The sequence below is a fragment of the Eublepharis macularius genome, chromosome 2, assembly GCF_028583425.1.
Source record: "Eublepharis macularius isolate TG4126 chromosome 2, MPM_Emac_v1.0, whole genome shotgun sequence".
Lineage (NCBI taxonomy): Eukaryota > Metazoa > Chordata > Lepidosauria > Squamata > Eublepharidae > Eublepharis > Eublepharis macularius.
In genome coordinates, this window is record NC_072791.1 from 67,249,998 (window position 1) to 67,262,266 (window position 12,269).

At 42.6% G+C, this 12,269-nt stretch overlaps 1 protein-coding gene across 1 annotated transcript in view; it reads left to right on the forward strand.

Moving 5' to 3' along the window:
* TYRO3 (TYRO3 protein tyrosine kinase) overlaps positions 1 to 12,269 on the forward strand; it is an 87,665-nt gene that overhangs the window by 58,653 nt on the left and 16,743 nt on the right. The window contains exons 10-15 of the mRNA XM_054971726.1: positions 5,376 to 5,505; positions 6,114 to 6,211; positions 7,136 to 7,231; positions 10,305 to 10,385; positions 11,371 to 11,463; positions 12,134 to 12,255. Coding sequence (XP_054827701.1) covers positions 5,376 to 5,505; positions 6,114 to 6,211; positions 7,136 to 7,231; positions 10,305 to 10,385; positions 11,371 to 11,463; positions 12,134 to 12,255 — 620 coding nt within the window. The remainder of the gene's footprint in view (positions 1 to 5,375; positions 5,506 to 6,113; positions 6,212 to 7,135; positions 7,232 to 10,304; positions 10,386 to 11,370; positions 11,464 to 12,133; positions 12,256 to 12,269) is intronic.

Sequence of the window (12,269 nt, forward strand, 5' to 3'; positions counted from 1 at the left end):
ACAGAGTAAAATAGTCAAGGGAAGAAAAGAGCTCTCTGCCCCCAAATAACTTGCAGCATCCCAGTTCCTCCTCACTTGTGTACTTCCAGAGGTCCCATGTCTCCCCCAAGCTGCCCACCAGCACCAGTATCTGAAGAATTGAGCTGTGGCTCACGAAAGCTCATATCCTACCACAAATTTTGTTAGTCTTGTAGGTGCTACTGGACTCTTGATTTTTTTCTACTGCACCAGCATCAGTTCGTTATCTCAAAACTGTATAACAGCTGAAGTAGCCAGAGTAGCTACTTCACAATTATGTTTTATTTTCAGCTGGATCCTACAAATCTGAAGTTTGTTCTTCCTTGTTATGGAATTCAGAATATTTAGGTGTAGAATGCACATGGAATTGCTTATAAAGTCTCCTAAGAATGTGAGGAAAGCCCTGCTGGATCAAGCCAAAGGTTCAGCATCCTCTTTCTCACAGTGACCAATCAGATGTCCTCAAGCAGAGAATGAAAGCCACAGCTTCCTCCTGCTCTTGCCTTCCAACAACTGATGTTCAAAGAGCCAACCCATTTGTCCCTGGAAATGGGGGTTTCTTCTTGCCATCATGACTAATAGCTGTTGAAAGACCTATCCTGCATCAATTTGGCTAGCCCCTTTGTAAAGCCGTCTCAGCAGGTAGCTATCCCTACATCTTGTGACAGCGAATTCTACAAGTTAATTACATTTTGTGTGGAAAAAGTAGTTCCTTTTATCTGTCCCAAGTCCCAAGTCCATCAGCTTCGTTGGGTGATTCTGAATTCAAGTGTGATGGGAAATGGATGATAACTTTTTCTCCCTTACTAGGCGGTCAACCAGTAGAGTTCTGTAAGTGAAAAACTCATCATGATATTTGTTGGCAATATCTTCGTTGCTGGAGAGCCACTTTCCCTCGGGTTACCCACATTTAGATACATTCATGCGGCAAGTCTTACCTTCCCTGTATGGTCAAGTGTTGCAGACGGTTGGGAAACATCATCAAAACCATAAGTTGAAGGCAGTATGAAAAGAGAGGGATTGGGAATGAACGTGCTGGACCCACCCCTGTTCACAACCAAATGTGCTGCCCCCCCCCCAGTGTATAGATGTTGGAATGTTCAAGCAACTGTGCACAGATGGAGAATGAGACCAGCACACTCATTCGCACTCCCCTTCTACATTCCCTGGTATCTGTTCTAAGGATCATCTCCTCCCCCAAGCTGGACATAAGAACAGATTCCCCATCTAAGGGAGAGTAGGAAGGAACAAACCGATCCTCTGACAAATTTCAGGAAGTACAGGAGATGACAAAGTTTGCCAGGGCTCCCCTCGTACTTGACCCCCTCAATTCAGAGGCCTTGGCAGAGGAACCTCGTCCAAGATCTATCCTGCAGAGGGTTCAGATGATCTAGCCCAGCTATTTAGGGTCAGATCCTGTGGGTTTCTCTCATGATCACTAACATTGCTAGAGAGAGCAGGTCTCAACATTGCAGGTTATGCCAGTGCTACCAAGTAAAACTGCTACCCTTATATCCATTGCTCCTTGTAGAACTAGAGTCCAAGTAACTGCTTTCGGGATCAAGAGCAATGAAAACCTACGGAAAGGGCAGGGATACTTACCTATATAGACATCATTGCTGGCTAGGATAATTTTTGAATCAACAAAGCAACTCCAGCTCTTGGTCCAGCTACCTGATAAAAACCCCAGCTCCATCCTGATAACAGCTGGATTGTTGAGCACCAAGTCAGCTCAGCTGGGGGACCCAGTTGTTTTGTCCTCTTAAGGAGCCATTCCCTTGCTCAAGCCTCCAAAAGATCAAGAATAGAACGGTCATATAAGTATGATTATGGAACCTGTGAGTAGATTGTAGTGTGCTAGGTGGTCCCCCTCCCCCTTTTACGTAGCTTAGTTGTATACATCCTGAGATGTTGCAGCCACTTCTCTGCACATGTTGAATATAATGACTGCTGACTAAATTTTGAGCAGTACGTGTCCTGACTAGGGAAACACAAAGAACAAATGGCTTCCCTTAGTTTAAACAAATTGCTTCTAATTTAAAAAAAGGACAAAAGCAATGCTTCTTTTGTCCCGAGGCTTGCTGTGTCCAAGCAACAGCCACGCCTAACATAATATGAGGCCATGCCTACAAATGCTTGAAAGCAAACCTGCATTCAAGAAATGCTGACAGCCTAAAACGATAGATCTGTAAAAATAATGAAAGTTGCTTGTAGCCCTGAGCTTGGTGGAAAATAAAAATTGCTTACTTTTCAAAAATAACTAACTAGCTGGGTGCTGAATAGGAGTTTTCTGTGCTTCCTCTGCACGTGAATTATCTAGGGCAGCTTGTTAATGTTTCTCAGTGCATGGGTATGGGTGGGGAATATCATAAACATTCTTAATAGTTTTATTTGGGGGAATCACTTTCAGGTTTTACTTGAACACCCTTGGCATGCAAGCAGAATATTTATGGGCATTCCATATATCCTATTCGTACCCACCCATTTAGGACGAATCCAGAAGGTTCCTCTAGTTGCTTTTGCGGCTGCTGTTGCTGTTCTGCCTAACAGTTATTTCGTGCCAACTGTGTTTTTTGTACCACGTGTGGAAGCACTCAGATTGCAGGTTACAAGCTGTGTTTGTCCTTACCATTGCCTGGGAAGTGTTTCCATCCGGATCAAGGCCTTTACATCCCCACTCCATTTTGCTGATGGCTTAATGGAACGGAATGGAAGCTTCATACTCCATGGCAAATGCAAATCTTCCTGGGCAAGTCACAGAATGCTCCTAAACCACAACTTGACATAGGCTGCCACTGGAGTGGATAGTATTTAAAAGCATGCCTATTGTTAGCCTTTGAACATGCATAATGTGGATCACTGTGATGTCATCAGGCAGATGCAGGAAAAACTAATGTAGATTTAAAGCTGGGCCTCGGGCTGGGGAAGACTGAAGTTGAGTACATTCAGGAAGGAATTATCGTTATGGGCATTCGGATGGGTGGGGATTGATTTATCTGAAAAGTTTTTATCCTTCCTTATCTCATTGGACTCAGGGTAGCTAGCAAAACAATAAGAAATTGCATTAAAAGATCACACAGAAGATCAGAAAGATAAAAAGCAGCACTCTCAGACCTGCCAAAATAATTTACCGCCCACCCAATGCCCTTTGAAGTAAAATCATTTTCCTGAATGCAAAAAGAGAAGATGTCCTCCACACCCACTCTGATAAGCCATTCCAAAGCCACAGGGAAACTGCTTGCACCTTGGCTGTTGCCAAACATACATCAGTCGACCTGATGAGCCTAAAAAAAACCGACCACACAGAATCTAGTTGATTGCATGTTTTAGTTTTTATTGATGATTTACTTTTATGATTGCATTGGGATTTGGCTTAGCCACTTCAGTGGAGCATTGGGCTTCTAATATTTTAAATAAGTGTTACCAAGCAGCATGGACTGACTAAAAACAAGCATTGTTCAGTCTTTGCTCAACATGTCTAGGTTTTGTTATCATCTTTAGCATCAATTAGAGTGCTAACAAGTTGGCAGCCTCAGATACAGATTTCATGATATAATCCCCCACCCCCATCTTTATGCTGTATGTATTTTAGGACAATAAATTGTTCTGCTCAGTCTTACAGTAAGATAATGGGGGAAATGATTTATTAATTAAAATACTGTATACAGTATTTTAATTAATAAATATCTTCATACATAGTAAACCCAAGAGATTTACAACAATAAATTATAATCTGAATGTCTTTATAATCTCCTTGATTGTGTGCTGCTTGATTGTGTGCTCTCATTTATACATAGATAAGAAAATTCCTCTAAACGTTTCCTTCTAGAAGACCATGTGATAGATAGGTAGATTTTTAATAACTCTGCCACAGTTTTAGCTAGAATTGCCAGCAGGAACTACTACTGGTAGTGGTTAGAGTATCATACTTGGATCTGGGAGACCGAGGTTTAAATCCCCACTTTCCCATGGAAGCTCGCTTGGTGACCTTGGACAAGTCACATGGTCTCAGCCTAACCTACCTCACAGGGCTGTGAGGATAAAATGGAGGAAGAGAGAACATTGTAAGCTGCTTTGAGTCCCATTGGGGAGAAAGGCAGGGTATAAATGAAGTAAATATATAAGAAAATACTAGTGTTTTGTGTGTGAAGAGAGAAAAGCAAAAGGAAATTGCCAGCCTTGAAAAATATTCACAGTATTATTTGTTCTGTTTGGTATGCACCTGCCAGCCTCTTTTGTACACTTACCCTTGGAGACTCCCTCTAAATACCTGGATAATCAAAAACTGAGACCAATGCAAGAATTGTCGAAGGCTTTCACGGCCAGAGAACAATGGTTGTTGTGGGTTTTCCGGGCTGTATTGCCGTGGTCTTGGCATTGTAGTTCCTGACGTTTCGCCAGCAGCTGTGGCTGGCATCTTCAGACGTGTAGCACCAAAAGACAGAGATCTCTCAGTGTCACTGAGCTGCTGGCGAAACGTCAGGAACTACAATGCCAAGACCACGGCAATACAGCCCGGAAAACCCACAACAACCAATGCAAGAATTGTTTGCATGGACCTGTGCTGATGTTGGATCACTTGGAGGGCAAATATTAAATCTGGAATAGTAGGGATTTTTGATAACCAAGATCTGGATATGGAAGTATTCTGTTATTGACCATTTAGCCAGAAGAATCAATTTGAATAGCATTGAGATAGAACAAGAGATGTGTAACCGCTCTCCTATCATCACTTGATGCCCACTTGATCCCATATGTGGTGTAACTCGGTAATATCTTCTATTTATTTCATTGAGAATGTGTCACTCTAAGCTTCTCCACCTTTATTAGAAACATCATTACCATTAAGCAGCTTAGGTCGATGAGCAATTTAGTTTCATACTGTTTGTGGAGCAAATCTCAGACAGCCCAATTATGCCAGTTTCATGTCATCCTTGCAGCAAAAGTGAAACAATACCAGTCCAAACAAGAGAGACAATGGAGCAATGCTGACAGCTGCTCCCACAGCATCTCTGGCAGCACCACCACCACTGCATCCCAGTTGCACTTGTGATGCCTGACTCCGCTCCAATATTAGGTATTAAAACCATACACATAATATGGTAAAACCCCATGGTGGACCCCTTCCCAAGAAAAGCCTAATCCCAATAAAAAACCTAGCAAAAGTAAAAGCCTAACATCACCTCCTGAAAACTTCAACGGATGGTGCTACCATAATCTCCACAAGATGAAAACCACTACTGAAAAAGACAGGCTCTAGTAGGTGCCAAGTGGGCAACTTTAAGTGGTTGTCTGTTTTAAGCTGACATATTTGAAGCACATCTTGCTTCCTCACAGAGGTTTTCTTTTCTACACAGGAGGACAGCGACAGGCCCGTTACGGCACATCCTGGGTCCCAGTGGTTCTAGGAATTCTTACTGCCCTTGTTACAGCTGTTGCCTTGGCACTAATCCTCCTGCGAAAAAGAAGAAAAGAAACTCGTTTTGGGTAAACATCTTATTGGTGGAAATTATTGCTTTTGGTTCACTTACATGGATGCATTAATGCAAACTCGCTGTGACTGAATTGCCAATAGCTGCGTAACTATCTGGAGTGGTGGTGCGGGGTGGGGTGGGGTGGGGTGAGGTTGGGGAGAGAACTTCTGCTATATACAAGGTGGAGAAAGGCTGGAGGCAACTCGTGGTGGGTGGAACAGGGAGAGAAGTAGAGGTGAGAACATCTCTTTAGACCAATGTGGCCTGCAAAGACCTGGCTACAACAGTCTGCCTTTATAGGAACACAAGGAGGATGGGGAGCTGTTGGGGGTGCATAGGCAAATTGAAGCAGGAGCTTGGGCACTTGATGTCCCCATGCTTCTTGCTGGTACAAGCTAACTATTCCACACTTCGTTTCTGAGACATTTAGGGAATACAAAACAGGGAGGCCTGCCCAGGAACATCCTGCTTTCCTCCAAGCCACGCAAAGTAAAAATACGTCTCAGTGTATAGCTGCTCAAAGCCACCCTGTCTGCATTAAGCAAATGTAAGTCTGTAGCTAGTTCTACCTACATGAATATTTCATTAATGATAATATTTTGTTTCCTTTCTGTATTCTAGTCATGCTTTTGGCAGCGTGGTGGGAGGGGATCCCGTGGTCCATTTCAGAGCAGTGAGATCTTTCAACAGAGAAGGCCCAGAGCTTATCGAAGCAACATGTAGGTCAAATGTTCTGAGTGACTGCTTCTTACAGATCTCATTCATCAACATCCATGCAGTTTCAAGTGAGGCTCTCAGTTCTGGGAGCAATTTTACCTCAGTCTCCTCACCCACCCATTTTTCTCATTCTTTCTATTGAGCCCTACACACCTTTTATACGGACAAGACTAAAAACTGTAACCAGGACTGAATAATCTCTTTGACAGTATTTACAAACACCTGGACTGGACAGACCCTTCAAAATGTTACTTTAAAGAAAGATTCCCAATACCTACATGCAGCCTGTACTCTTCATTTGCTAGGTGGCACTTTGCTGGATTATGATAGCTCTAAAGGCACACTTCCATTCTTCTTCCTCTCAGCCCAATCCTAATCATGATTATTTGGAAGTAAAACGGCAACCCAAGGAGAATTTATTTGGAGGTAATGGTGGGCCCTGGCATCCATGGCGAGCCTTATTTCTGGATAAGCTTGTACAGCGTCCGGCAACCCATCTTGTTGATTTCAGTGAGACTTAACTTCCAAATAAGTCTGCTCAAGATTGCAGACCTGGATTGATCAGCTACTGGATGTTCATCTGCATTCCCTTTGCCAGGCCTAGTTGAGTGTTTCCTTCCCTGCGCCAAGCTTGGCCCAGGACCTCCTTCCCTACTTTGCATGAAGTGAGGGCCACCACTTGCTTGGAGCTATAAGGTGTTCCCCCAGGGCATCAGCCCACTGGGACTTTTTCCAGTGTCCTTAATGGCCAATCCACTTCTGCCTCGCAGGTACTGATATTGAGAATCAGGCAGTGCATTTTCCATACTCCCCATCTTATGTAACCCCAGCAAGGAATAAAGACTGGGATTCTGGATGAGCAGTGACAGCTATGTTCTCTTAGATTCTTTGTTAATTGCCCCTCTTTCTGCTTCCATTTTTTTTAGTGGACAGTATAGGAATCAGTGATGACTTGAAGACCAAACTGAAGGATGTCCTGATCCAGGAGCAGCAGTTTACTTTGGGAAGAATGCTAGGCAAGGGTGAGTGTGAACCAAAGCCTAGCTAAGCTGCTTTCACACATTGAATAATGCACTTTCAATCCACTCACAGTGCACTTTGCAACTGGATTGTTACAGTGTATTGAAAGCAGATTGAAAGTACGTTAGTCAGCGTACATGACATGCATTCTGGTTAAAGTTTCAACCCAATCCATATCCAGTGGAGTATCTATTCTGGTTTATTGTTGCAAAACCAAAAAGGAATCCTGTGGCACCTTAAAGACTAGCATGTTTATTGATGGTTGACTTTTAAGAACATAATAACATTTTATTTATATACTGCCCTTCAGGACAACTTAATGCCCACTCAGAGCAGTTTACAAAGTGTGTTATTGTCCTCACAGCAATCAGCCTGTGAGGTGAGTGGGGCTGAGAGAGCTCTGAGAGAGCTCAAGGTCACCCAGCGGGCTTCAAGCAGAGGAATGGGGAATCAAACCGGTTCTCTAGATTAGAGTCTTACCGTTCTTAACTACTACACCAAATGGGCTCTCTTATGGGTTCTAGTTAATGAAAGCTTTTTCTTCAATAAATATGTTAGTCTATAAGGTACCACAATTCTCCAGAATAGAATGCAAAGTTAGACAAGCTAAAACATGTTGATTATAATGAGTTTGTGGATGCCTGCTATGTAGGATTGGGTTATGAATTTACAACAGTCACTGCATCATTAGAATGAATACCAACAAAGGAGTGTGTGATCCAGAATTCAGGATTCAACTTTATTATCAGATTTATGCTAATCCAATATAATCCGGTTGTGCCAGATCAAATAAGAGAATCCTGGATTGGATCTAGGAATTTGGACTCTCCTGGAAAGGCAGATGCAGCAGAAGTGGTGAAGCAGCAAGTGAGAGGCAGCACTGTGAATGAGAGGGCAGCAGCTTGAATGAATGCAAGCTCTGTGCTGCCTCTCATTCATGGCAAGAGAGTGAGAAGGCAGGAGGCAGATTCCCATCCCACTCCTCCACTCCCATCCAAGCTCCAAAAGAGCCCTTCAGGACATCTGCTGGTGAGAGACTAATGGCGCAGCTCAAGGCTCCGAGCTTCCTCTCGCCCCTGGCAGGAAAGTGGGGAGAGGCTCATGGGGCAGGGGAGGAAGCAGCAGATTGATTTCCTTCCCACCTCTCCACCCCTGCCTGAACTCCAGAAGAGCCCTTTAGGCTGCCGGCGCCAGCAAGAAGGCACTGGTGCAAATGGAGGCAAGTTCCACGCTGCCTTTCACTTGTGGCAGGAGAGCAGGGCAAGGCTGGCAGGGCGGTGGAGGAGGCAGAGAGTAGACTCCCGTTCTACCCTTTACAAAAGCCCAAATTCCAAAATAGCCCTTCAAGCCCTATCACCAGCAGCTGCTTTTTTTTTATTAACTTGTAACATACAAACTATAATAATAACAATATTAAATACTTAAATCTCAACCAAATCGTAATACAGAGATAATCTTATCAATATATATAATTTTAAACTTTCATCCAATCATGAAATGAGAAACATACCTTTATAACAGTCACCTTCTTGGTATCAGCAGCTGCTTTTTGAGCACCACGGCTTCAGCGAGCCTCACCTGCCCCCTTGCTTCAGCTTGGGTCAGGATTCTCGAAGGGTTCTCTGGTTGGACATTGGTCCTCCTTCACTTTGGTTCTGTTGGGCTTTGTTGGTTCAGCTTGCATGGGAGAGGGGCTTGTATTTGGGACTGGGTTTTGGTCAGGGGTTTCCTTTACTTAAGGTTTCCCTTTGCCAAAAGCCTTGGAAATGGTTCCCCCTAGGAAACAATGGAGAGTGGCTGGGGGCAGTTTGTTCAGGAGCCCACAGAATGGGACTCTGGGTTCTAATCTTTCTTGAACTTGGGGAGGGGGGTCTTTAATGGACAATCAGGAGTAGGTTCCCTGCAAATTTGGTAGAGTTGGTTTGAAAAATGACACCCCCCCCCCCTCAGCCACCCAAATAATTTTTCCCATTATTCCCCACAAGGAATGATGAATGGGAAAATTTAGGATTTTCTAACCAGAGTAGAGAATCTGACCCAGATCCAGATCACGCTGATTATTTTTGCGTGTGCGCGCACGCACCCCTAGCCCAACAGTGCTGGAAGCTGTAGTTTAGCTGATTTTAAACCATCTTTCTGCATGTGGTCCATTCAGCAATTCTACAAGAACTGTGTAGATTTATGGGTGGTAACTCGACGCACATGTTAATCGTTGTTATGAGAATTCTTAAAGGAGTGAAAAACCCAAAAAAATCAAAGAAAAAAAGCAAGAACTGCGGATTGTGAGGAGTTTAAAGGCTGAAAGCACATTGCATTGCACCGAAACAAACCAAAGGAAGCAAGGAGTGGAGATGCAATAACAGAAAAAAAGGGCTAGACCTAGAGAGATCTTATGGGGAGGAAAATGTAGCGAGGGCTATTAATATGGCTTCCTCTCAATTCCTGCTCCTGGATTCCCCTTTCTGTTCACCATTACCACTAAAAAACAAAAGACACAGTCCAATTGTAATTAAGTATTTTTTGTGCTTAATTCCATTTATTAAAAATGTATAATATACAATCACGTAACCAACATCAAACAGGAGTAGGAAAAATCTCATTTTAAACCCAGTGGAAAGGAATTTTTTTTTTCAAAATAATAAAATAATCTTTTAAAGAAGTTATTATAATTAACATAAATGATCCATTACAGCCAAACTAAAATTTAGATCTATCCCCCTAGAATATAATCCAATCTTGATTCCTCTATAACATCGAAGGGGGGAAATTAAGCACTTTTAAGCTTTGCTTTTACTGGATCATGCTTTCAGTTCCTGTTTTTGTATATATGAAGTTCCTGTAGGTTTTCAGTTCCAGTGTGATGTGGTTTATGCATATACTTTCTTGAAAATATTTCCAGTAAGTGTCCCCATAGAGGGGGAAACTTAGACTGGAAGAGGCCTGGAGTTAGTAGATTCCTACTTCACCCTCTTCTGCCTAACAACTTTTTCACCTTCTGTGGTCCCTGGGATCAAAACTCACATGCACAGTGCTTGACCTGTACCCCTGTATTTCCTTCTTTTGCTATCTAACCAGGGGAGTTTGGATCAGTAAGAGAGGGTCAGCTGAAATTGCCCGATGGCTCTCTGCAGAAGGTTGCTGTGAAAATGCTGAAAGGTGAGTAAGATCTGTTCGGCTTGGAATGCCTCCCATGCCTCCCTGTGCCTGTGATTACTTCTTTACGAAGCAAAATTGTTTGACATGCTTCTGTTTCCCCTCCTTTCCCTCCTCCTTTATTTTACCTTTTAACACTATGCGCCTTCTGAAGTAAAAGCCTTGAGTATTTGCCACCGTGCTCTGATCACCATCAAAGAGGATTTCACCAAAACAGTAGCATGAATCTGTACAGTAATAAAGTGCTGGTGACTTTTCTTGGCAACAGTAGAAATTATAGCTATACAAGTGGGGTTAAGATAGCATACTAATGTTGAAATCCTGTCTGTTAATATCATTGGGTGTTTTGACAATTCCTTAGAAGTAAAACTGAACCCTAAATTTTCCTCCATCATTTACATTTCTAATGAAATCCACAATCTCCAAAGCAGAGCTGGTAAATTTAAGCATTGTTGTAAATCGTAATATATGATCAATTGATTATATATTTCACTATGAATTATGTGTTGCCAGAGCTGTAGATTAAATTGATTACACCATGATTTTGAACCTTGATTCCAACCATGCTTTACCAGATTAATGGTAAATTCCTTACTGGCTTTTTCTGTTCATTAACCTCTGAAAGTTATTTTCCATTCTATTAAAAGCTGTGGCGTATATGGTTGACAAGAGAAACCTTGGGGAAAGAGGCTTATTTATCTCTGCCTCTTCTCTGTGACAAGAATGAACCAGTGACATTTTTCTAGTACCAGAGGACATCTCCCTGAAGCAATGTGTAATCATCCAGAAGATGGATGAATACACAGAATATGTTTCCTAGAGATATAGTTCACTTACCCATATGTGCCTGTACGCTTCTCTATACAAGTGTTTGGCAATCAGAATTCTCAGCACGTTCTTGCAGAGCCATTCTATGCATGTTTTCCTTTAAATCAGCTTCACTGAGTAGTTCAAAAGGAATCCTCAATGTTCCTTCCCTGTATTTCAGCGGACATATTCACTTCAAGTGACATTGAGGAATTCCTGAAGGAAGCTGCCTGCATGAAGGAGTTTGACCATCCCCACGTCACTAAACTGATTGGTGAGTTCCTTTGCATGATGCATCTACTTTTGCAAGGGAAGAATCCAAACAGCACATACTTCACAGTTCCTTTGAATATTGCAGTGCTAGATTAGACAGCAGCAGCACACTTTTGGCCTAGTTTGGATGTGAGATTCTTCAGTGCATTGATACACACTCACAGTAAACTATTTTTCTTCTTTATCTCTAATTTCTGCAGCATATTGATTCTCAGAATTATGTCAGACTGAGAGTGTAGTAGGTACGCAGGCTAAGAGAGAGAACCTTCTTCATCAACTTTCCTTGCTGCTTCAGACTGAATGTTCTTTGGTACAAGTGTGTGGGGGTGGGTGGGGAGACCCCTTGTATTTTGAATTTATCGTAAGGCACTCAGGAATACAGAACAGTGCAAACAAAGGGTTTTCTTCCTGATTTATTTCAAGTAGATAACCAGTCTCCTTAGAGGGTGCTTACATGCCAAATACAGAAGTGATCTCTTGCTCGAAACTGTTCCTGGTGAAATAAATGAGAATTACTGTCAGTGGACATGAAAGATGGATCTGGCTCTTGTAAATGGTTTAGAGAGGCTGCTCTTCAGAATATTTTCAGCAGGCTGTGAAGAGGAGAGTAGGATAAGACACATCATTGTGTTTGCTGATTGTTTTTTTCCTTTTCTGCTCTCTCTTATCAGGAGTCAGCTTGCGCAATCGGCCAAAAGGACGACTTCCAATCCCAATGGTTATCCTGCCCTTCATGAAGCATGGAGATCTTCACTCTTTTCTTCTGATGTCCCGAATTGGAGATAATCCTTTTGTAAGCATCTCTCT